Below are 26944 nucleotides of genomic sequence, written 5' to 3'. Positions count from 1 at the left end.
AAAGGCAGCCATTGCTCTTAACTGCTGAGCCATCTCCAGCCCCAGACTTTGAATTTTTGACACTCTTACCTTAGTCTTCAGGGTGCTAGGACAGATGAGCACCACATTAGGCTTCTTCTCATTTTTAAGCCATGAGTGTGGGGTGTTGGTGGATTCCTGCTGTTATTTTTAGACTAGGTCTCTCATAGCCAGCCTAGCACTGAACTCCTAACCCTCTTGCCTATAACTTCAGAGTGCTGGGATTACAGGCACATGACACAACGCTCACAAAGTTGTTTTCTTATTGTTAAGTCCAAAGACAACTTTGTACATCTTTAGATAAAAATCGTTTATCAGATATGTCTTCTATGAATATTTTCTCCAGTGATTTGTCTTTTTATTCTCTCTGTGGTGTCTTTGTTAAAGAAGTCTTGCTCATCCATTATTTTTTGATACATTGTGTTTAGAGAGTTTTACTCCTAACACCCAACATTATTGTTTCACCTATGTTGGGTTTTTTTTTTTTTTTTTTTAGGAATTTTGCATTTTATATTGCAGTATATAATCTCAGTTATTTTTTATGGATTCTAAGGTCTGTGGCTAGATGTACTTTTTGGTATGTTGTAGCTTGTTTGCTAAGAAGACTGTCTTTTTTTCTGTTGTTGACTTTTCCAAAGACCAGTAGACTATTTAGCTCGGTATATTTCTGAGATATCTAGGTTGCTAATTCATCTGTTCGTGGATCTTCTCACCGACATCACACTATCTTAACTACTGTAGTCGATATGAAGTTGTAGAGTCTCAATTCTTCAACTTTGTTCTACTCCTTCAACAGTATACTGAATGTTCTGGGTTCCATGGTTCCTAGCGTGCCTTGACCTCTTTCCATACCAGTACCTTTCCCATGTGCTCCTTTTGTTCTTTTGACATTGTTGGTACTCAGTAGATACAACCACACACTACCTTCCTTTCACTCAATTCAAACACTGTATTCCTTCTTAAAATTGTTCTTTTGTATCTGTCAAGTACTAAACACATAAAACCATCAAGAACAGTAAGATGGCTCATAGGGTAAAGGCACTTGACACCAAGCCAGGAAACCTAGGTTCATTCCCTGGACCGACATTGTAGGAGAGAGCTGACCCCATAAAGCTGTTCTCTGACCTTCACCTGTGTGCCTTGGCACACCTGACACACAGCATGTTACATCATGTATACACACATACAAACACGGAGAGAGAGAGAGAGAGAGAGAGAGAGAGAGAGAGAGAGAGAGAGAGAACTAAATTTTAATATATGCAAAAGACCTAGTTAAACACTAAATGAAAAGTACACAAATGCCACATGAATGAGTATTCAGTATTACTAATCATTAGGATAATATTAAAAGGATTACCATCTCTCCTTCTATGACTGTCTCTCTGTGTCTCTGTGTCTGTCTCTGTCTCTCTGTCTCTCTCTGTGTCTGTCTCAGTCTCTCTCTCTCTGTCTCTCTCTCTGTATCTTTTTCTCTCTGTGTGCATGTGTGCATGTGTGTGTATAAGTACCAATGAATTTAATTAAAGTTATTTACATGGGCAAGGGATTGTTTAGAGGAGTATGGTCAGCTTACCAGTAACTATATAAATGAAGATAATCTCTCTACGTCCCTAGAAACTATTATTTGCCTATAAATCTTCATGAAGAACGGGGACCTTATGATTCCTTCCTCCTTGTAACAGACAACTGCTATTTGAGAAAAGGAAAGTGATCAATGGGTGTAAGACAAGTGAGAATAATGGAGACAGATATGATAAAAATATATATACATTTATAAAATATAATAAAAGATGTTATGTATAATACATGCTAATACGACATTTTTTAAAAAGTATTGCCAGTGTCAGGAATTAACATTTGGAACAACTGAGACACTTATATACATGTAAGACAATATAACTCTTTGGCAAAATATTTCACAGTTCCTAAAATGAAACTGAACACACATCTATACAAAGACCCAGTCGTAAGCCATGTTCACAAAAGAAACTGAAACACATCTTCCAAAAGACTCTATAAACCTCAAGCTGAACACAACACAGACCTGTCAGCAGCTGAGCGGCCAGAGGAGGGCACGTGCACACTAGAGCACTTCACTAGAAGGAAATTAACTATCTACATATACCAATCCAGCTGAAGCTCAATGTCAGGAATGTTGAGCAAAAGAATCTAAACTCAGGTTTATTTTAATTTTTTATCATTACATTTACTTTGTGCATGCATGTATGCATGTGCATGTATATTGGGTATGGACATGTATGGAGAAGCCGGTTGACTTGCAAGAGTGAGTTTTCTCTACAATATGTATCCTTGGGAATCAAACTCAGGTTATTAGGCTTGGTGGCAAGTGCCTTTACCTACTGAGTCATCTCACGGGCTCAAAAAAATAATATTTATTATGTGAATGCACTTACATGATATACCACAACTAGGAAAGTTAACTTGTGGTTACAGACAAAGACCACAGTTGCCTAGCGGGTGGGTAATGTTTACATGCATCCAGCACAAGATAATCTTCATGGTTCACAGGTATATTTTCTATGTTGATAAGGGTATTATTTACATAAATTTATTAATCTTTTAAATATGTTAAAAACATAGTTTAAATATAAACATGCCACCTTCTGTAAATATTATCTCATTAAAGTATTAAATCATATTATATATATAATAGTAAACAAGTAATGTGCTAACAGTTTATCTTTGTAAATACCATTATTTATAATACCTTAGATTGTAATTATACAACTCTTTAGATATACAGTGGAACAATATACATGATACAAATTTTTAAATAGCCACCTAAAATGAAAGAGGAACATAGGTTTAAAATATTATCCCAGCTTTCTCCAGGTAAAAAGATTATAACCCTTTGCTACACATGTTATTTTGTAACCTAATTATTTTTATGTAACCACATAGAAGATTAACTTTGACTTGGGGACCAAGGAGAGTTCATGAAAATTGGGGCTACAACAGGAAAAGATAATACCAAGAAAGGAGTGGACTGCTGAACAGACTTCAGTGCTTTATGAATTCGAAGGCCCCCTGAAACAATACACTGACACTCTCTGACCAGACGGCAGACATAAGGAATAATACACTCTGAGATGTGTAGCTTACCCTAAGCAATGGAAGGCTCTGCACACTTAGAGCATTCAATGGCTGTGAGGGGTTTGCATAAATCTGCAAGATAGGGTAAGAGAGTGGAAAGAAAGAAACTTCAACTCAGATGCCCCATTACATAACCTTTATAGGCTTCACTTTATTCATGTGCTGAAAAGATGAATTAATCTCTTTAAAAAAAAAAAAACAAAAAACAAAAAACCCACTCAGGGTATGGAAGTATAGCTCAGAGGGAGAACATGTGCAAGGTCCCGGGTTCCAGCTTTAGAAAGCCAGAAAACTAAAAACAAACCTGTAAGTAGCAAAACCAAAACATTCTGTGAACATATAATGGGGTTTGTAGCAGCGAGGGTGAGCTGAATATCCCTGTCATTTATATTAAGGAGGAGGCTCAAACAGCTGGAACCTGAAGACTCAATGGCAGTGTAAAAGAGGACCAAACACGAGAAACACTATAAAAAACCAAGAGCCTAATGTGATGTAGGAACAAAGATAAAATGAGGACATAGATGCTTTGTAAGTTTTGCACTGGAAGGACAACCCTTCTGTGGATTCCCCAGTCTGGATGTTAGGGCTACTCACATTTCATAGGTGGTTAGTAAATGGTTAAACATGCACTTTAATAGGTGACAACTAGTGTGGAAATTACATTTAGAAATATTTAACAGTACAATTAAAATTTTAAAAATTATTTGAGTTTGTCTAAGCATGATTGCTTAAAATATATACCTTTATAAACAGGGAGTTGACGGTAGGCTGCAAGCTTCGGCTGAAATACATTTTCCATTAAAACCCTTTCCATGTAAAATAAGTCTTGATGAAGCTTATCGGACTTTAATATTGCCTCTGAGTTGTCTTCTTCATCGTCATGAACTTTAGCCAGAATTACACTTTCTATGTCCATTAGAGAACTACTTTCACTGTCTGTAAATATAAATACAACTCACTTACAAAAGAGCCAAGCAGTAGTAGGTGGCTCATAGATTTTAAAGATTTTTTTAAATTATATTTTATAATTTCTGTCTTTCATTTTCAACACTTTCAATTGCATTTATTAAACCTTATATGCACAATGCAAACATAAAACTCATGGAATTATTATCCATCAAAAAATATATTTTCCCTCTGAGTATAAGCAGTAGTAATCTTGAGGTGATATGCACACATTAGCTTATTTTCTGTTAATTTATCAGAAAACTACAACTTAGGGGACTGGCAAGATAGCCCAGTTGAAGTTCTTGCCTTGCAAGTATTTGGACCTGAGTTCAATGACCAGAACCTCTGTAGAAAGCTGGATGTAGTAGCTGCAATTCTAGCACTAGAGAGACAGAGACAGGCAGACTGCCAGAACTCACTGGCTAGCCAGCCTAAACCAGTGGTTCAGCCCCAGGGCCTAATGGGAGACTCTACCCCAAAAAACAAGGTGGACAGTGTCTGTGGAGGAATGATACCAGAGGTTATCCTCAGATGTCTACACACATGCATACACATGTACATGGACACTCAAAAACACACATTCACGTCCTTGAACATTTGTGTACACAGACCAAAAAATTAAATAAAATTTATAAAGACAAGAAATGTATTTCTTACAGTTATAAAGGCTGGAAGGATCAAAGCCAAGAAGCTACAGCTGGGGGGTGGGGCTTCTGCTGTCCCTTACATGATGGAAAGCATGATATGGGCGGAAATGTGAAGCATGAAAGCTCAGTCGACTTCTCAAAAAGGCAGCAATGCAAAATGGGGTCCTATTCTCACAATACCCTCTAACGCCACTTACTTCCCCAAAGCTCACATGTGGATAACATGAACATAGTGGAGCAAAGGCTCAGTGGCTAAAGGTGCATACGGCTTTTACAGAAGACCACATTCAGTTCTAGCTCCACAGCAGGCAGCTCATAGCTGCCTGTGACTCCATCTGGAGGGCATCGGACACCCTTTTCTGGACTCCTACAGCACCGTATTCTATCTGCATAGACCTCACTAGCATACATATGCATACTTTAAAATAAAAATAATTTTTAAGTCAAGAATATACTCTGAATAAAAATAATGAATAGAGTCTCAGGGACCTGTGAGATTATCATGCTCAGGTGAGCAGCATCTCCAAGCGGGGGAAATTGTCACTGGAAAAGGCACCTGAAAACAGGAGTTGAAAAGTTATGTAACTTAGCAAAGAATAGAGAGGAGAAAACGAATGAGCCTTGAAGAAGAAGGCTCTAAAGATACCCACCAAAGACTTAGCATAGATTACCAAAAACAGGAGACACATATGTATGTATACATATGCATATGCAACATGCACATACACATAAAAATAGACACGGACATATATCCAGGAAGATAAAAAAATATTGAAAGCAGTGAAGGGAGGGAAAGATATTTATAAAAAAAATTATTTGAATATCAACACACTTTTCATTGGAAACAGGAGATGCTAGAACTTTCCTATGTTCTTTGAATGCTGAATGAAAAGAACTGTTCACCCAGGAGTCTGTATTGAAAATATCCAGTAAAAATCAGGAGAAAGTGAGGCTCAGTTAGTAAAGTGCATGTTGCAAGCTTGAGGATTTGAGCTCAAAGGGGGAAAACCTGGGTACAGGCAGAGCTTGGTGGCCTATGCTTCAAATCCCTATACTGGGGACACAGAGGTAGGAGGATCTCTGAGGCCAGCCTGGTCAGTATAGTGAGTTCCAGGCTAGCCAGGGTTACATGGTGAGACCTTGCCTAAAGGAAGCAGCAGCAGCAGCAGCAGCAGCAGCAGCAACAGCAGCAGCAAGAGCTAGTGATTCTCACACCTAATTCAGGATGAATGTGTCCCTGAGGCTTACTGGCAAGCCAATGTAGCCAAATTGTTGAATCCAAAAACATTTATAAAAAAAAAAAAAAAAGTCTTCAAAAGAAAATGGAGAGCAACTAAAGAATGAGCACTTCAGCTGCCCTTTGACCTCTAATGTATATAGGAGCATTTACATGCACATCTTAGCATACACAATACACGGATAGACACAAATAAAGTGTGTAAAGCAAACATACTTTATTTCTTCTAATATTTAGAATTGAAGAGTTACACTGCCTTATGCAGTTTTAAACATCTAAATGACCTTGATATCTAGAAGAAATATACAAGGCAATCATAAAGAGGGGATGAAGCGCTGGGCACAGTCCAGTCGCTCATGCCTGTAATCCCAGGGCTCAGGAAGAAGATGACAGCAAGTTCCAGGCCAGCCTTGTATACCTCACACACTCAAGGCAAGCTAGGGTACAACAAAATCTTGCCTCAAAAACCCAAAAGTTGAAAGACAGAGAGGTAAGCTTTACTTGCACTGGTAACACCTTGACATCAGTGGACTTTGGTATACATATATATATGTATATTGCAATACACAGATAAATAACTAACTAAACAGATAAACAGAGACACAGATATCAATTAAAGAGCAGACACACACATACCTAAGTTAAAAGGTAACTAAAAAAGGATTAACTCGCAAGAAGGCAGTTTAAAAACCATAAAAGTGAAACAAAAACAGAAAGCAAATAATGGAAACCTTAATGTCCTAAACTCTGCAAATTCAGAGGCACCCAGCCAGCCCTAGCGCTCAACAACAAACAACACTATCGCAAATGGGGTGGAAGCGGAAGAGCCACACCCAAGTTTGTCCTCTGACATCCATTTATACTGGTGTAGTGCACACATACATAAACTTGCACACTCACACAACACACAAACCTGTACACGTACATAAACATGAAAACGATATATAGAGAAAGCAAAGATGCACTAGATAAAAACTTGAAAAGGAGACTGGCTGGTGGTGGTAAATGCCTTTAACCCCAGCACTCAGTCTGAGTGAGGGGACCTCTGAACTCACGGCCAGTTGGTTCCAGGCCCTGTCTCAAACAACAACAAACTCCAGAGAGGCAGCCAAGAAAAAACAAACATAAAACTTAATTTCCCACTCCAGGGCACTGCAAACACAGAAGCTGAATCCCTGAGTGAAGTACTTTTTGTGTTCTGTGGATAAGAATGTGAGATGCCCTGCAAGGACATCCTGCAAACCCGAGAATGAATGCAGTCTGGTTTTTGCCCATGTACTTGCCTTGTATTTTTGGGTCCCGGTCTCTAGCAGGTAAACTTGCTTTACTTGAATATGCAGATCGTTTTGCTCCTAGCAAAACTTCTGGAATGTTGAAAGAATCATACAAATCCCAGCTAGTGGCCACTACACCTAAACAAACAGAAAAGGTAAAAGGATTTTAAAGCAAATTCTAATATTGCAGCTTTGTATATAACTGGTCATAGAAAAATATAAAATGAGTTTCTATGAAAAACATGTTAATTTTAACAGCACTAGCAGGAAAACAACAAAGGAATATTTCATGAGCGTACCTCAGGACACCCTGCTATTAGCATCTACAGGTGCTGTCCTATTTTAGGACCAGCCCCAAATTACCCTCACTCTCCCTTGTTCCTACCTCCTTCCTACCCAGGCCCGGGAAGAATCATCAGCCTGTCACTGCAGGACTGTCATGGGATAGAGGCTTGAATAACACCTAGACAATATCTTTGCTAGTGGTTAACATACAACTTGTAGTTTACAGAACAGCTTGTGGGAAGCATCTCACTCCTTTTTACTCAGTAGAGTTCCCTAAACAACTATTTTAGGTAAAAAAAAAAGTATCTGTCGGAACAATGACATTGTCAAAAACCTAATTAAATTTATTCAAATCATCAAATATGGCAACGGTGACCAAATATAAACTGGAAATGTCATTGATCTTCAAATACAAACTTCAAAAGCCCCCAGCCGCACCCCCCTGCTATTGATTTTTGTAGCAATAATATTATCCTGGGGAACGACATTGCTACTGCTGACCCTACTAAGCGTTCAGTTAGGGAATGATGTGGAGTTTTGTTTTTGTTTTTAAGAATGATGTCTTAATAAAGAACTGTTTTTTTTTTTTAACTAGAGATGAAATCTGAGCCTTGTAAATATAGTCACTTCCCTAGTAAACCACTCAATAGGAAACCAAGGTACTCAGCAAAAAGGAGGAGGAAGAGGTGGAAGAGGAAGATAATGGGGAAGGTGAGGAGGAAGGATAGGAAGAGGAGGAGAGGGGAGGAGAAAGAGCAGGAGGGGGAAGAAGGGAAGGAAGGGAGAGGGAGATTAGAGGTGGAGGAGGTGGTTCTTTGGTATCTAATGATTATTTTCAGTGAATAAGAATATTAAATTTCACAATAAGATAGACAGCTAATAACTTAGTTGCTTTTCCAAAGTCGTGTAAAAACTTATTTTACAGAATAAGTTCTTGATATATTTTGACAAATTGATAAGGATATTATTATCTTTGAAAATTGAATTATCTATATTTTTCCACCATTTAATGGAAAACTTAGTAAGTTCAGCACAGGAATATGTGGTTACATATTACTAATAATTGATGCTGACCACTTCTTTTAGGGTGAGCCATTATCATATTTATCACTTGACTAAGTTTAACCCACAAAGCTGCATATAGCAAATATGTTCAGGACTTGGTTTTGTATTTGAGATAGGGTCTCATGTAGCCTAGGCTAGCCTCAAATTAGTTATGTGGTCAAAGGTAATTTTGATTTCTTGGTCTCTTACCTTCACCTTCCCAGTGCTAGAATCGTCATGCCAAATGTGGGTTGTTTTTAATGTGTACATGTTAATGTGATATGTTTGCGTGTTAATGTGTGTGGACAAACTCAGATGTTCCAAAGAACAATATCAAGCACATTTAAGAAAGGTCCTCTCTAAGCCAGGCAGTGGTGGCGCACGCTTTTAATTCCAGCACTTGGGAGGCAGAGGCAGGCAGATTTCTGAGTCCAAGGCCAGCCTGGTCTACAACGTGAGTTCCAGGACAGCCAGGGCTACACACAGAAACCCTGACTCAAAAAAAAAGAAAGGTCCTCTCTTTTGTGATTGGGTTACCTCACTCAGGATGATAATTTCTAGTTCCATCCATTTTCCTAAGAATTTCTCGAATTCATTATTATAGCTGAGTAATAATCCATTGTGTAAATACACCACATTTTGTATAACCATTCCTCTGTTGAAGGACAGCTGGGTTCTTTCCAGCTTCTGGTTATTATAAATAAGGCTGCTATGAACATAGTAGAGCATATGTCCTTGTTATATGTTGGAGCATCTTTTGGGTATATGTCCAGGAGTGATATAGCTGGATCCTCAGGTAATGCTATGTCCAATTTTCTGAGGAACCACCAGACTGATTTCCAGAGTGGTTGTACTAGCTTGCAATCCCACCAACAATGGAGGAGTGTTTCTTTTTCTCCACATTCTCACCAGCATCTACTATCACCTGAGTTTTTGATCTTAGCCATTCTGACTAGTGTGAGGTGGTATCTCAGAGTTGTTTTGATTTGCATTTCCCTGATGACTAAGGATATTGAGCATTTCTTAAGGTGCTTTTTGGCCATTCGAGTTTCTTCAGTTGAAAATTCTACATGGTATTTACTCACTGATAAGCAGATGTTAGCCCAAAAGCTTGGAATAGCCAAGACTCAACACACAGACCACATGAAACTCATGAAGAAGAAAGACCAAGTGTGGATGCCTCAGTCCTACTGAGAAGGAGTAACAAAAATACTCAAGGGAGCAAATATGGAAACAAAGTGTGGGACAGAAACTGAAGGAGGAGCCATCTGGAGACCATTCCACCTAGGTCTCCATCCCAGGTACAATCACCAAAGGTAGGCACTGATGTGGATGGCAGGAAGTGCAGGCGGACAAGAGCCCTGATATAACTGTCTCCTTAGAGGTCTGCAGCGGCTGACACATTCAGAGGCCAATGCTCACAGCTAACCACTGATCTGATCAAGGATTCCCCAATGGAAAAGTTAGAGAGAAGACTGAAGGAGCAGAAAGGGTTTGTGGCCCCATGAGGAGAGCAACAATACAAACCAACCAGAGCTCTCCAAGGTCTAAAACACCAGCCTGGGAGCACATAGGGAGAGACCCATGACTCCATCTGTACATGAAGGGGAAGATGGCCTTGTTGGGCATACATGGGAGAGGAGATTCTTGATCCCATGAAAGATGAACACCAAGCCGGGGGTGGGGGGAATTAGAGGGTGGGAGGTGGGAGTGGGGGGTAGGTGGGGGCACATCCTCATAAAAGCATGAGGAGGGGGGATGGGATAGGAAGTTCCTGGGTGGTGGGGTAAGGGGGATTAGGGGATAAAATATGAAATGTAAATATAATATCCAATAAAAAAAAGAAAAAAAGAAAAAAAAGAAAGGTCCCCTCATACACCTAGAATTCACCAGTAAGATTAGTCTGACGCAGCGAGCCCCAGGGACCCTCCTGTCTCTGCTGGTGCTGTCAAGCATGCTACCACCATGCCTGGAATTTATACATGGGTTTGTAAGGATCAAAATGTCAGATCTTGTGAGTGCAAGATACTTCATCAAGTGTGCTATCTCCCCAGCCCATACGTTCAGGTTTTGTGTATCCATTATACCTCAATATAGCTGTTGCCAAACAAAATGTATAAGCTCTAGTGTCATGCTAAAGATGAAGTGACAGATCATGATCATGACTTACCAATTTTATAAGCCACTTTAAAACATTATTTAATTTCTTTTAGAAACTACTTCAAACCTCATTCCTCCTAACTTCAGTATTCCAGGGCCTAGTGGGTATCCAAAATAAATGGATTGCGATGTGAGGGTATCTAAGCAATTAGGAGTGTTTCCTTTCTTACCCTGACTGGGAGTACATGGACTATATATTCTTTGCTTACATCACGTGAGTGTGTGCACATTACTGATATTCTGCTAAGACAAAATTCACAATAAAGCCTTTTATTTGACTATGAAATAATTTATATTATATAATTTAAAATTGAATGGTTCTGTGGATCAAAAAAAGCATGTCTGATTTTAGATAAAATAATAAAAGAGATGCAGAAATGAGAGAAAGGGAATCAAAATGCTATTCAGACTACCAATGCAGTTTATTGAGAAATAAAGTCTTGACTCTGTGGCCAAATGGATTTGCTCATTCTCCCCTTCTGAGTACATTGTATATAATATATGTGTGTTACTGGTCCATCTGGGGAAGCGGAGGCCTCCCTCTATTGTAGGGGTGAGATCAAAATGTATGCTTTCTAAAACTGGGCACACCAGCACACCCAACAACATACCCCAAAACCGCTAAGCAATATTCCGTCTCCCAGCCTTTCCTTCCAAACAAGTCCCTTCCTTTTCCCTGGGAAAGAGGCCACAAAGTGGAATTTGACTGAAGTTCCCTTATTGTATGTGATTAAGGGGTAGTTCAGAGCATCCTCCAATTATAATGTACTAGAGATAGGCTCAAGAATTACATGAAAACAATGATAAAGGCAGATAGAATTGCTGCTGTATACCTAGTATTAACCTTCAGAAGGCAGAGGCAAGAGAACTGTAAGATAGAAACCACCCTGTACTATACAACAAGCTTGAGGCCAGCTTGGGCTACACAACAAATTCAAGAACAGCCTGGGCTACATAGCAAGGCTCTTTCTCAATTAAAAAAAAAAGTCACATAGCAGAATACTGGTAGCAAGTGTGGTGGGTTTTCCCTTTAGTCTGTTAGTATGATCTATTACATTAACTGATTACATGTTATCATTGAGCCACACAGATAAATGTTACTTGATCACAATATACAATTCTACTTCATACTGAGCTGGATTGAGCTTATTAGTAGGGGAGGCCTTTTACATTTATAATCATAAGGAATATTGATCGAATTTATTATATTGTGATATGTTTATGGGTTTGGTATCAGAGAAATTATATCATAAGTGAAAAACTATGAAAATATTTTCTTTAATTTTGCAGAGGTTATTTTTCTCTTTTTTTTTTTTTTTTTTTTTGAAGGGAAGACAGAGAACTGAAGCCTTTTATATGTCACTGCTAGAATTTGCCTGAGTAGCTCTTTGGTCCTGGTGTTCTCTCTGATGGGAGATTTATGATTGCAATCTCTTTACTTATTGTAGATCTATTCAGAGTTTCTGTTTATCCTTGAGTCAGATTAGGACATCTGTGTATGTTCAAGGATTCATCCATTTCGTTCTGCTGTCTAACATTCTGGCTTACAATAGCTTGTAGTCATCTTTTGCTGTTTGAGGATCCCAGTGCTCTCAGCTTGGTTTGCGTATCCATCTCGCTAGCCTGCCCATTATTGGAAGAGGCATGCTAAACCATTATTGTGGGACAAATTCTCTCCTCAACTGCATCCATTCTTGATGCTTCTGTAGATCTCTCATCTTATGTTGTTCCTGTTATCATCTCCGTATGGACTGAGCCATCGATCAGTACGCACTGTGCTTTGTTATGCATGACAATTTCTGAGTCCTCTTCTGACTAGTATAGTCATCTCAATTTTTTTGTGTGTGATGATTCTCACAGTTTTGTGCATAGTTAGTCATTCCATCAAGTCTCTTACGGAGAGTGAACATTTGAACTGTCTTTGTTTGCTTTTAATTCAGTCGGCCAATATTTATTTTTTAATTGTACAGCATACTTAATGTATATTTAAAGTAATTACTGATGTGGAGTTGTTTGTTTATAAAAAAACATTTTGATATTTGTATTCTCTCTACCTTCTTTATTTCTCAGTTGCTATTCTGCGTTTAATAGATCTTCTGGTAGTCTCATTTTTATTCCATTCTTACGATCCTTTTAGGTTTTTTTTAGGGTTTTCTGTTGTTTTGTTTTTCGTGGATACCTCTTATAGATTACAATGACTTTTGAAAATTAAAGCTATTGTTGGTTAATAATTTCTTCAGTAGCATATTAAAGCTTTCCTTCTTATACAATTCCCTTTCACTACTGTGGTTTTTAAAATTCTGCTCTATATTATAAGCCCAATAACAACCTAATTATTGCTTTGTAAATGTCTTTAAAATTTTTTAATATTTATTCTTTTATGTGTATAAGTGCTCTAGCTGTATATATCTATGTGTACCACATGTATGCACTACCCACTGAGGCCAAAAGAAGGCATTGGAGCCCTGGGAGGGAATTACAAATGTTTGTGAACCACTGTGTGGGAGCTGGCAATCCAACCCAAATGTTCTGGAAAAGCATTCAGCGCTCTTGACCACCGTGGCGCCTCTCTAGCCCCTGTGTATCTATCACTTTTAATCTATACTGCAAATCAGGCAACTGGAAACAAAGTGACTGGGTTTCAGCATTTGCCCACATGTCATTTCTACAGCTATCCATTTCCTCCCACATGGCTTACGATTACTGTCTACTGTCCTTCTGTTTCTACATACTCTCTTCAGCATTTGTTTCAACACTTCTGCCATCAATAAACTCCCTTAGCTTTTGCATATCCAGAAGTATCTTAATTTCTCCATTTCTAAAGGATTTGGTGTTCTTACTTGATAGCGCTTCTTTGCTTCAGGTCTTTAAATGTCACTGTGCTTGCCCTCCGTGGTTTCCAATCCAACACTGAGTGATAAGAGTTAGACCACGTGTGTGATGGATTGCTTTTCTATTGTTACTTTCAAGACTCTCCCTCTGTCTGATGACTGACTGTATATTTGTGTCTTTGTGTGGATCTCTTCTTGTGGCTATTCTTCTCAGATCAGACCCTTACTGATTTTAGGGAGACTTGACTTAGTACGTGTTCAACTATTCTTTGTGCTCCCTTTTTTTATAGTCTCTCTATAATATATTTGAAGAATATAGACTCTGATATGGGGCAAATATAAGTCAGACTGGACAATTATGTTACTCAAATAGCACTGTTTCTCGTTAACTTATCAAATTCTGAAAGTTATAAACTATAGTAACTTATCTGGATAAATTAGTTTCCTTTTTTTATTCATATAGTTTAACATGTGTTGGTTGACAGACTCACGGAACATATCTTCAAATATAACAGTCTCCCAGCAAGAATGAAGCTTATTACCTTTCTCTTCCATTATGATTTTCTCACACTGAACCTCTTTATTCTTCGGTGCTCCATTAAACGTCTGCATCATCCTTTCTACATACAAGTCATTGCCTAATCTATTTCTACAAAGGGTTTCATAATTCTTATTTTTCTCTCTGTAAAAAAAAAAAAAAAACAAAAAGTAACAAATAAATACAAATTACTATAAACAGACATGGTCTTTCTACATTACCTGTCCTCAAAGCATTTGTATGAACACAGAGCGTAACAAAATAAGACGTGAGCTTGAAAAACTCCTTAAGGAAAGATTTTATTATGTTACCAGCAAAGGGCTACTGCACACTGTACGTCCCAAGGCCCAGGCTACTTTCATTGTTCACCGATAACATGCTAGCACTTTGTTTAGAGAATTTATGAATTTTAATAGGGACATCTGAAGCTACAGATTCTTTCAAAGATTACTTTTGTAGCATGGCATGCATGCTGTTTTCATAACTGGTTAGTTCGGAGTATTTTTAAAAACACACTTTGTTGTTTGATTGAAATTCACATTTTGTTGTTTGATTGGTTGGCTTTGTTTTTGTTGTTTGTTCGTTTGTTTGTTTGTTTGTTGAGACAGGGTTTCTCTCTGTGTAACAATCACTGGCTGTCCTGGATTTGCTTGGTAGACTAGGCTGGTCTCAAACTCACAGAGCTCCACCTGACATGCCTCTGCCTCCTGAGTGTTGGCACTAAAGATGTGTGCCACCATGCCCAGCTTAAAGTCGCATTTTAATTTCATCAATCTAGGAAATTATTGCTGCACTCCCAGTGTGTACGCGAATATCTTACTTGGGACTTTTAATTTTTCATTTCAGTGTGGTCAAAAAATTTGGTGAAACTCTACCTTGAAGTTTTCATTTAAAATTATTATACCTCCCTTTCATTATGAAATGCTCTTTCCCTAAAGAAATTGCATGCCTTTTCTAAAGGTTCTGTATCTTTTTTCCTAATTTTCTTCTACATAAAGTATCTTCTTTTGGGATATAGAGATGGCTCAGTATTTAAGAGTCCTTGTAGTTCTTACAGAAGGCCCCAAGAGTGCTTCCCAGCATTCATACCAAGAAGTTCAGACCATATGTAACTCCAGCTCCAGGAAATGTGATGCCCTCTTCAAGCCTCTCCTGACACACTTCTCTCTCTTTCTCTCTCTCTCTTCCTCTCCCCCCCACCCCCACACACCTTTAAAAATCCCTTTTGTCTTTACATTTGGTTTGCAGGAGTGTCTGTACAAAGAACTGAAGACATTTCTTCTTATTTTTTTCTTCTATAGAAAAGTCTCTGTCCTTCCCCAACCTCCTATGAACAGCCTTCGGTGATCTGCTGCATGTCTGCCGCACTCACAGGTTAGACCACTACTTTATAATCCATTTTTTTTTTTTTTTACATTTTATTTCATGTAATTATTCAGACCTATTTTTTTTTTTTTTTGGCCATTTAATCTTTACTCAGTTATGTTTAAGCTAGTGCTTACTTTTCTGACAATTGCATAAAGTTCTTATCAAAATGTGTCATTCTGGGCTTCTTCATGTAAATGTTTCACCTGTCTTATTTGTGGTGACATTTCATAACTATTTCATATTTTGTATCCAATCATGTCATATCTCTAATATTCTCAGAGTCTGAATTTACGATGCCATTTGTCTTTTAATAATGACTGGTCTCTATTGATTTGGTATATTTTTCTCAAATCCAATCTGAGAAATTTTTTAAATGCATTTATTATTGTTGTATGTGTAGCAGTAATGTAAGTGTCTGCTGTATGCACAGCTGTGCGTGGGTGCTTGTATATGAGGGCCACAGGAGAATATCAATAGTCCTCTTCTAACTCTGTTCATCCCTCGGGATAAGATCCACTGACACTGAAGATGACCTAGCAGGAAGCAAATCCCAACAAAACCGCTGTCTTCACCTCCTCCCACACCAGCCACACAGGTTCCTTGGATGGGCACTTAGGATTCCAACTTAGGGCCCAGTACTTTGGATATGTGCATAGGGTGTTTTATTAAATCACAAGAAGGAATATATCCTCTGAATCAAACATTCATTCTTTGTGGTGAGAACAAAATTCTCTTTTCTAGCTATGCTGTAACACGCATTAAGTATGGTCACACCATGGTGACAGGACACGAGGACTAGGTCTTGCCCACTATAATTTTGTACCTGCTGACCACATTATTCTATGCTAAAGTTAGGGACTTTTCCCATAGAGAAATGTCCTGTAATGTAAATACTGTCCATATGAGATCAAAAGGGTATGTATGTAGTTTCAAGGAGATTTCTAGAAATCTGAGCTATACATACGTTATTTTCTCAGCTTCTTCAGATTCTATTGAGTACATGACTGTTGGTAGGTCAAAAAATCTCAGTGTTTCTGTCTCAGTGAGAATGATTTCTATATTCTTCTCCAGCTCTTCCTTTGGTAAAGCTGTCTCAGCTGTGGTCCTCACAACTCGTACATCTAAAATACACAACATTACAAGATCATCCTGGAGCAGCTGCCAATGTGCACACTACCTAGTCACTAAAACACAGTGATGGGTCATATACATCAAGTGTCTATTTAGCCTCTGTGAGAGCAGCTGGAATAGCCCATAGCACTCTGCTTTGCTGCTACAGGTATCAATGGCAGCCCCAAGGACAACCCAGTTACTATTAGGTTACTTTATTTTATTCTGTTGATTTATAGTCCACGTCTAATCAACATCACCAAGAGACAGAAGACTATTCATCAGATATAGGTGACTACAAGTGTAAAATGACTCAACTTTCACAGAAATAAATATGTTGCAAAGGATTGGCTAAACTGGTTAGAATAGTGAGAGGCCCAATGCCTTAGGAGCATGCTACTAAAGTTGGAATTTCGGAGCTGAGAGAGTTTGGAATGTGTTACAGATAAGAAACAACCAGGATGTGGCATATAGGTCAGAGTGCAGTAATTTACAGGTTATTTTGAAACAGAACCTCATTATGTAGCCCAAGCTGGACCCAAACCTACAAACAAGCCTTCTGTCTTTACCTCCAGTGTACTGGCATTACAGGCATGAACGTAATCTAGGCTTCAGTGTATTTTTCTTTAAAAGGAGGGAGTAAGCCTGGTTGTATAAGACTGCAATGGGTAAAAAATGACTTGCTTTAGGACAATAAAGCAAGAATATAACACTTCCCAGAGACAAAGTTTCAGTCTCCTCTTAAGGCTCAGGACCTTAGTAAAACAACTTCCTAAACATCTTAAAAAAAAAAAAATCACAAATATCCTTTAACAAACACAACCAACATCTGGTATATATTAAATGCTCATTTGTATATATTAAATGCTAATCAATGTATTTTTAAAGAAACTATGGAAATGTTCATACTACAATTCTAAAGGAAGAATGCCCAAAATATGTTCTACTTTGTAGCTACAATGATATAAAATAAAGGTCAGGAAAGAGGAAGCATTTAAGGTCGTTTTTAAGAATTAACTCTTTTAAAATACTGTTTGTGCAATAGACTTTAAAATAGAGACAAGATTTTAAGTAAGTAAATCTGGCTAAGATAGAACAAGCAAAAAGAAGTAAATCGATTATCCACATGGACAATTTTGAGGTACATCTGAGAAATAAGAGTCAGGTATGAGCTGTACAAAGGTCCACAGGAACATGGCTAAATTCTGAGACTGCAAAAACAAACAAACCAGGCTCTTGGTTCTCTGACCACTCTTTTATACCACCACAGGTTGGCTAGTGACTCGGCTATATATAAAGTAGCCTTGTAGCATATACACAGTTCTAAATATAACCTTACATGAAATGTGGCACACATAGAATCAAATATGTTGCCTGTCATGTATTAGAGTTATGGAAAGCAAGTCTTACTAATCATCTTAATGGCAGAGGAACACAATCCAGACAAAGCCATAGACGAGCAATCAGCTCGGGCTTATCACTTCCTGAACATTACTTGAATTTGATACTTACTAATTCCAGCAGCAATATGTGCCTGTGCAATGTATTTCATGCATCACGATCACCAGCTCCACACTAGCCTTCCAGTACATGGAGACTACATTTGCGTCTTTACCTAGAAACCCATCTGTACACTTTTTGCTTCCAATGATGGAGGAAGCACATTCTTCTCCACCTCTGCTGTTCCTCAAGTGATCTCCAGCTGTGTACAGCCATCACAGCTCCCTTTTATATCTCCACACAGGAAGCCCCTTGACAAGAATACAAAAGGCTTTGTGGTGGTCTACAGTTAATAAATGTGTGAGTCTGTCAACTCTGGGGCTTCAATAGCACTTTTGTTCATAAGGTAGCATTTTGGTTCCAATATATGTTTTTTCAATGAATTCAGAAGTGGGTAGGGAAAAATATGGATTATCTGGTCACATTAAGAGACCTCAGTAAAGAATGATCCATGAAGCCTTCCTTAAGTTGTTCTTTAGCTACAATGGGCCCAGTGCAATTACAATCAGACTGAGCTACAAAATAGTGGCTCTATCTCCTCACAAATTCATTACGTGCTAGCCACAGGCACTTTATGAGATCATGTAAAAGTACCCATTATGCATTATTCTCTCAGCAGATGATGACCTATGCCGAATGCTGCCGCCCAAATGAAACCCCAAGCGTTTCCAAGGATCTGAAAAGTATGTGCATCAGAAGACCCAAAGGATTATGAAAGACTTCAAGGTAGTTTAGGATAATGTGTTCATTTTAGAATAGCTCAAGGTGTAGAAAACTTGTTAAGAATATTAGTTTGTGTACAGCCTGCACTCAGTGGTCCCCATTGTAAAACACTTCTCGGCTGTCAGTACCTAATGCATCTCATAAACTCATAGTGACACTTCATCATCTAAAGCCCATTGTTTATTCCAGTCTGCTTCATTTTTTTTTTAATGTCATTGAGGAGTATTGGTATTAATTCTTCTTTTTAAATTCACACACAGTCAAAATTTCTGACCCAGAATTGGTCCTGTCTAAAAGAACTGTAGGGACAAAAATGGAGAAAAGACAGAGGGAAAGGAGGTCCAATGACTGGCCAACTTGGGATCCATCTCATGGGAGGGTACCAAGGCCTGACACTATTACTGATGCAATCATGTGCTTATAGATGGGAGCCTGGCATGGCTGTCCTCTGAGAGTGCCTACTAGCACCTGACTGAGACAGAAGCAGATACTTACAACCAACCATTGAACTAAAGTCGGAGACCCCTATGGTTGAATTAGGGGAAAGACTGAAGAAGCTGAAGGGGACAGCAACCCCATAGGAAGAGCAGCAGTCTCAAGTTACCCATATCCCAGGCAGCTCCCAGAGACTGAGCCACCAACCAGTAGCATGCAGGGGCCAGTCTGAGGCCCCTGGCACAAACATATCAGAGGTCTGCCTGGTCAGGTTTTAGTGGCAGAAGATGCACTTAATCCTCCAGAGACTTGAGGCCCCAGGGAAGGGGGCAGTCTAGGGGTGACCACCTCTTGGAGGCAAGGGGAGGAGGAATAAGATAAGGAACTGTGGGAAGGGGGAACAAGAGGGGAAGCAATGACGGTATTGTAAATAAATAAATAAAAATTGAAAAAAAAAACCTTCATAATTCATTCCAAAATATCTGCCAAAACATTACATTTGATTATCTTGTTCCTAAGGTTTTCCTAGACCTTGGCCGTTTCCTGTGTTAGAAGCCTGAGGAGTATTGATCATGCATTTTGTAGAACATGTTTCTGTTTAGGAATGCCTGAAGCGGGACATGGGTTTCCGGGAAGAAGTAAAGGAGTAAAGTCTCATCTTATGGCACCATCAAAGCTCTCAACATGACTTATCCCTGACATGATTACCTCTTAGCTGAAACATTCCCGTTTCATACACTGTAGTCTGGAGAAAGCCACAGTGCAAAACCTCGTTTAAGAGGACAGGAAGCTACGTTTTGAGGGACAAATACCTACATAAGTATTTAGAACTCTTCTCTACAGGAGTATACTCTGCCTTTTGTCAAATATCTAAGGATGGGCTCACGAATATTGTTAATATGAGTCATAACCCAGCACTATACTTTTTGTTGTTGAAGTTGTCTACCTTTGGCTAATGAGAACACAAATGGTTGTTCTGTCTGTGACATTCTTTTTAGTTTCCTTTTCTTTCTTTTTTCTTTGATGGTAGGGAGGGTGGATTTTTTTGTTCAATAACTTTTTTTTTACTTCCTTGCTACTCATCTGATATGTATGCCCAAGGCTCAGAAAACAGTTATTTCCTGGCAGTTCTTAGTTTCTTTTATTACATGCAAAACTAAGAGTGAACCGCTCAGATATTTCATTAATAGACCCTTATTTACTGAGAGAGTATGATTATTTGGCAATGGAAGTTCAAAAAAGGGTGGGGGGAACTAGAAAGTTGCTCAGTGTTTAGGAACACTTGCAGACAAACCAAGGTGCAGTGTCTGGCGCTGGCCTGAGGACTCCTGCCAGTCTGTAGCTCTACTTCCAGGGACTGCACACACAGAGTGCACAGACATACATTCAGGCAAAACATCCATACACATAAATACTTTGGGTAACACACACACACACACACACACAGAGGAGTGGAGGTATTGTTAAGGACTACACATTCAGGGCTTTCCATGTAGCCAAATGTTTTGCCACTGAGATACATTCTCAGCTCCATCTTTTTATCAACTCTCAGGCACAACTACAAAATTCATCTTATAATAGTGTACAATCTATGACAAAATAATCTAGGTTTTACAAACATGACAATTTTATTGTGGGGAGTCTAGACTTAAACTATTGAAAATGCATTAAAACTGTAAAATTAAGGGGCTGGAGATTTGACTCGGTGATTAAGAGCAATGATTGTTCTTCCAGAGGACTCAGATTCAATTCCCCGCACCCACATGGCACCTCAGAACTGTCTCTAACTCCAAGGTAAATTTAAAAAAATTTAAAATTGTAAGAGTAAATAAAAAGGGTTTTTTATTACCTGTAAAACTAGCCAATCTATCCCTTTTGTATGGATCTTCAAGGTCCTCTGTTATTGATTCAGTTGTTGATACACTTGACTTAGACACTGTACTGCTCCCCATGACTGACCTTTGAAAATTAACATTATTCATTTGTTCATTGTCCTTATAAGAAACTAAAAATATAAATTAGGTTACAATAACAGATGGAAAACCAAACGTACTGTAGCCATATAAGCAATGCAAATCACAGTAACTTTGCACTCTTCTGTTGATTTTTCATGTCCTTTAAACCTATGCCCAGAGGCCATCACTGTGTTCCTAATGTACATTTCAGGCAAATATCTAAATTATAGCTCCTTCTTGGACTCCATCCTCAGTATCGCTTTTCGGCATCTCGTTATTGGGTGTTTCCGTGCCTCTGTCGTGTCTCAGCCCAGGACGCTCTTCCCTTTGTCTCCCACCTGGGTTCTGTCCATTCTTCACAACTCATCTCCCAAAGTCCAATTTTACAAAAGTCCTCTCAAGGGCTAAATCAAGAGCTAGCTACCCCAACAGCAGTTTCCTCCAAATTGAAACCTTCCACACGAGGGGGGAAAGCTCAAAGGACTCAGGAGGTAAATGAAAGGTCAGGTCATGCCTGAGAAAACAGTAACTTGGAAGAGTCTCAAAAGCCCCTCCCCAGCTTAACATAGGTAAACAAGTGCCAGGGAGGAGACTGAGCAGCAGCTGAGGGGAGAAGAGATTCTGGGACTTTGGGGCTGCTTACAGGTGATACAGGGAACTCCAGGGGGTGGCTTGTGATCATCATATGTAGCTCATGGTCACAGTGTGGGGGTCTGCTTCTCTGTGATGCAGATGCTTTTTGTAATGTCATTCCCTTCCTGGGGTGAGTAGATGTGTATTACATCTCCCCAGAAAAAGCTTTCACCAGGCATATATACCTATGCCCAGGAACGGACACAAGAATTAAAAAAAAAAAAATTTTTTTTTTAAACAAATGAGCATCCATCACTCTAACGTCTTCTCACATTCATGGCTTCGATTGTTCACAAAGAGGTCCGTAATGGAAGATCCAGTGTTTCTCCCCGGCACTCTACACGGCGCATGTGTGGGCTGAACACAGTTTCTAGAGCAGTGCATGACTGCACTGTATGTTAAATGACAGCCATAAACTCCCCACAGAAGCTGGGGGAAAATATCTAATTGGAATTTGCAACCAGCTGTGACGTTCATCCTTTCTTTTGGCTCCTTGAGAAATCTTAAGATCTACACAATTTTAACACTGTTTTGGAATTTGTGGGAACTATTCAATCAAGCTCTGAACATGAATAATTAAAACGTAAGTGCTGGTATACTAGGATTGATTGATGTTAGAAAACTAGAAAGTAATAGACATTCTATATGTATGCAATACAAACGGAAGGACAATATAAATGAAATCAAAAGAACTAGGACCAGCATACCTCACCTTGTGTACTGCCCTAACATGCTAGGGTTTAATGTATTCTGGTACAGGCTATAGGAAGAAATATAATCTGATCCAAGCGATCCTTCTTGTGAAGTCAAGAGTTTGTTTGGCTTTGCTGAAACAGCATGTGGATCTGGATGGTAGAGAGGTCGGGGAGTAACATCAACTCCTTTTGGATCAAGCACCTGCAAAACAACGGTTGTTTATAATAGAGTGAATAACTAGACAGGGTGAGGTTTCGAACTCCTGGAAAAAAATACGTACAGCAGAAAAATACTAAAATAAACACAAAAACTAAAATAATTAAAAATTTTATACTTCATATTTAACTAGCCACCTATCTTTTTAAAAAATATATATATTTAATTATCTTTCATGTGCATTGGTGTCAGATGCCTTGGAAATAGAGTTACAGACAGTTGTGAGTTGCCATGTGGGTGCTGGGGATTGAACCCGGGTCCTCTGGAACCATCCCGTGCTCCCAACCACTAAGCCATCTCTCCAGCCCCTAGCCACATATCTTTTAAAAATTGTACTCATGCGCCTGTATATAAGTAGTAAATACAGAGGAGATACGATCTGAGGATGTTAGCACATTTTTCTCACTGTTTGAATAGCATATAGTACACTACAGAAAGAGAACTAGATGGGATAGCCAATCAGTTGATATGGCCCCTTGATATAATTAAGAGACAAGATGCATATAGAAACTGCTGGCATAACATCAAACTTATTAAAGATTTATTTATTTATTTATTTATTTATTTATTTATTTAATGTGAGTACACTGTCGATCTCTTCAGACACACCAGAAGAGGGCATCAGATGCCATTGCAGATAATTGTGAGCCACCATGTAGTTGCTGGGAATTAAACTCAGGACTTCTGGAAGAGCAGCTACTGTTCCTTCTTAACTGCTGAACCATCATCTATCTCTCCAGCCTGACAGCAACCGTTTTAATTAATTCTTTTTCTGTTTGTTTGTTTGGCTGGTTGGTTTTTGTTTTTCAAGACAGTCTTTCTGCGTAGCTCTGGGTGTCTAGAACTTGCTCTATAGATTAGGTTAGCCTTGGACTCAGGGATCCACCTGTCTCTGCCTCCTGACTGCTGGGATTAAAGGCGGGCACCACCATCCCCAGTCACAAATATATATATATATATATGTGTGTGTGTGTGTGTGTGTGTGTGTGTACATATATATGTTGATATATATACACACATATATAAATGTGTGTGTATTTACATATATATGTACATATATTTACATATATATATGGAGAGAGAGTACAGTTTTAAAAAGTATACTACACTCTAATGATAAAACACACAGGAGTCAGAATGGAATGGTAAAATGATACTTTATTTATATTATTAATATTTTGGACTATACAATACTATGGTTTGAGAAAAATGCTTTCCACACAGTACCAAGTAAGAGCCTACTAAGGCTGGAGGGACCCAAGGACTTCAGCTCAGCACAGCTGTCTCAGCAATTCACTCTACATACACTATGGTAGTCTGAATGAGAATGGCCCCATAGCTTAAATACACAGTCCCAGCTGGTGGAACTCTTGGGAAGCATTGTTGGAGGTGTGTCCCTGGGTGTAGGCTCAAAGGTTTCAAAAGACTCCTGTGATTCCCAGTGCTTGCTCTCTGCCTCATGGTTGTGGATCAAGATGTGAGCTCTAAGGTCTTCCTTCAGTCCAACGCTAATCTTCTGAAGCCATGAACCCCATAAAAGGTTTTTTGTTTGTTTGTTTGTTTTTTAAGTTGCCTTGGTCATGGGGTTTTAGCAAAGCAAGAGAAAAGTAACTAAAATGTTAATCTTTTTATTTTACTTTTTAAAATTCTTTATTTCCAGTCTTACATATATGTCTCCTGATGGTTTTGCTTTTGTTTGTATGTTGTTCAGGTCTTAGGACTATTATTTATGTGTTTTCATCACATTTATTCTAAGACATTCTTCACTCTATTGTTCAGCGACAGTGCATATATCCCTCTTCTTTCTCTCATCCTATCCCCTCCCAATTTGCTTCTTAATTATAACCTTCTATGACTTAACAATGTCTAAAATCTGTGGATCATATGGTCTCTCAACTTTCCCCTCCTACTTACTTTACCCACCTTCATTTTATTTTTTTTTCAAAATCTGATTAATACTTAATCCTGAGTTTATGTTATATTATCCTTGATTATTTACCCTCCAATGGTTATTGAGATCAAAGGCACCAATATAGACCAGCTAGTATGATATTTGCATCATGGGAATATCAAGTAGCTGTGATAGTTAATATTCTAGTCAGGGAACAATACAGACTTTACATCAGTTACTCAACTCCTGGGTTGAGGAACTATTTGCTGAACTACACACTCAATTGTATCACTTCCAAATTCCAAGAGAACATAGCAAATACTTTAACTGAAAAATAAAAAAGGTGGCTAATAAGTAATGGCAGATATGTAAACCCCAAGGAACTAAGCAGCACGACATATCTCATTTAAAAGTTAAGAATTCCATAGTAATGGCATCTCATGAGGGTGACATCCTGGCTGGAGAACTTAAGTACATATGTTCAAAGAAGGTCCTGATTGAAACCATAAACATGAATGAAATAAGGAAAATGCTGCAGGACATGAAATAGGATCTCAACAAAGAGCTAGAAATACTAAGAAAAAAAAACCAACCTGAAATTCTAGAAACGAGAAACATGAGTCAAATAAAAAGCTCTGTTGGAAGTCCCATCAATAGCATGAAACAAGGAGATGACAGAACACTGAACTTCAAGGCAAGGTGAGTGAGGCCATGACACAACAGTGAGAATTCTGAGATATACTGGGATAGACATTTCAGAAAAGGCAAATGTGTGGCTGACAGGCATAGAAGACAAGAGAAGGATTTAGTTCCAAAAGCATGGGAAAGACTTTTTAAAGGAAGTCAAAAGATAGTTGCCAATACAGATACTGGAGGCCTTTAAGTCACCAAACAGATGAGTCATAAAAGAGTCTCTTCTCATTGTATCATGATTAAAACACTAAACACACAGAAGTATATGGAGGGTAAATACCATGAGGGTATTAAAAGCAGCAAGAAAGAAACTCCCAGCCACATGCAAATCACATAGGCCCATCAGAATGTCAGCAGGTTATCCAGCTGAGAGTTAAAGGTCAGAAGGGCCTAAATAGATGTATTTCAAGTTTTGAAACGAAACAAATACAATAGAGGCTACTACAACTGAAGAAAAAAATATCCCCCCCACCCCAAAAAAACCCTGATGAAATGAATTTATCACTGTGCTAGCTTTACACAAAAGTCCATAAAGGAATCCTTTGGACTGAGAGAAAAACAAATCCATCTACAAGGCCACAGGGGTGATAAATTATGCTAGAATTATAGTTTAAGGAAGAGAAGAAGTGGGGGAGGCACCTAAACATTACAAAACCAGCAAAATGGCAGGAAGGGTTTATGTCTTTCAGCTTCAAGTTCCCCCAATCAAACGGCACAGACTAGTAGTATACTGGATTAAAGAGCAGGGATTGTCTGTTTGCTGCCTCCAAGAAACACATCTAAGCATAAGAGAGAGGTGAAAAGATGGGACATTTCGACATCCCAAGGTGTAGAAAGAAAATGAACTTATAAAACAAACAGATGTTGTTGTTCTGATAGACTTCACATCAAAATTACTGAGAGGTGATAAAGGTGGTCACTGTGTAGGGATTGGGGAAACCATCCTTCAGGCCACTAGGATTCTAAATGTATATTCTCTGAGCACAGATGCACCCAATTTCATGAAACAAATACTAGTCGATGCAAATCTACACATTAATACTAGTACAAATTAATACTAGTAAGAGTGTGGGGAGCCGACAGAAGTCAGCTATCATCCTTGCAGCCATCTTGAACCATATACCCTGACAAGAGACTTGTTTTCAACAGCCTACAACAGCTGAGCACACTCTGATAACATCTTGTTTTATATACCCAGGATTTTCCCTTGGGTATGTGTGACTTAAAGGTGTGACTTAAGAAGTGAGACTTATAAAAGGTGAGAGGCAGACAAAAGAGGAGACTGGAAACTTGGAACTTGGAGGCACTAGGGACTAGGAACTAGGGACTAGGACCTCGAGACTTGGGACTTGGACCTGGAACAAGAAACTTGGAAAGAGAGAAGAAGAGAAACTTGACAATAAACAGGATTGAATCACACTCTGTCTGGTCTCCATTCTTCGAGTCCGCCTTCACTCTCTCTCTTGCTGAACCCTGACCCTCAGACCGGAGCAGCAGTGCGGGCTCTGACAATTAGCCCTCAAAGCTTGGGGCAGTGTGGGTTCCAACATTTGGCAGAGCAGTCCCCGACACAAGAGTAGTGGGTGTCTTCCACATCCCACTCTTACCAGTTGACAGGTCTTCTCCCC

The 26944-nt window shown here is 38.8% G+C and overlaps 1 protein-coding gene across 7 annotated transcripts in view; it reads right to left on the bottom strand.

The window, feature by feature from the left end:
- Window positions 1–26944, bottom strand: part of Dnai4 (dynein axonemal intermediate chain 4) — a 77394-nt gene that overhangs the window by 31579 nt on the left and 18871 nt on the right. For 4 of the 7 annotated variants that reach the window (XR_013110560.1, XR_013110561.1, XM_076934567.1 and 1 more), the window contains exons 3-8: window positions 22533–22717; window positions 21082–21191; window positions 16429–16585; window positions 14101–14240; window positions 7244–7376; window positions 3874–4064 (exon numbers count right to left, since the gene is read on the bottom strand). Coding sequence is in view for 5 of the 7 variants with exons in the window: in XM_076934567.1 (XP_076790682.1) it covers window positions 3874–4064; window positions 7244–7376; window positions 14101–14240; window positions 16429–16585; window positions 21082–21191; window positions 22533–22717 (916 nt within the window). In the remaining 2 variants the exon portion in view is untranslated. Of the gene's footprint in view, window positions 1–3873; window positions 4069–7243; window positions 7377–14100; window positions 14241–16428; window positions 16586–21081; window positions 21192–22532; window positions 22718–26944 lie in introns of all 7 variants that reach the window. The other 3 variants (XM_034503830.2, XM_076934569.1, XM_076934570.1) reach the window with 2 other exon arrangements.

The sequence above is a fragment of the Arvicanthis niloticus genome, chromosome 5 (assembly GCF_011762505.2).
Source record: "Arvicanthis niloticus isolate mArvNil1 chromosome 5, mArvNil1.pat.X, whole genome shotgun sequence".
In the NCBI taxonomy this organism is placed as follows: domain Eukaryota; kingdom Metazoa; phylum Chordata; class Mammalia; order Rodentia; family Muridae; genus Arvicanthis; species Arvicanthis niloticus.
This window is presented reverse-complemented; position numbering and strand designations above follow the sequence as displayed.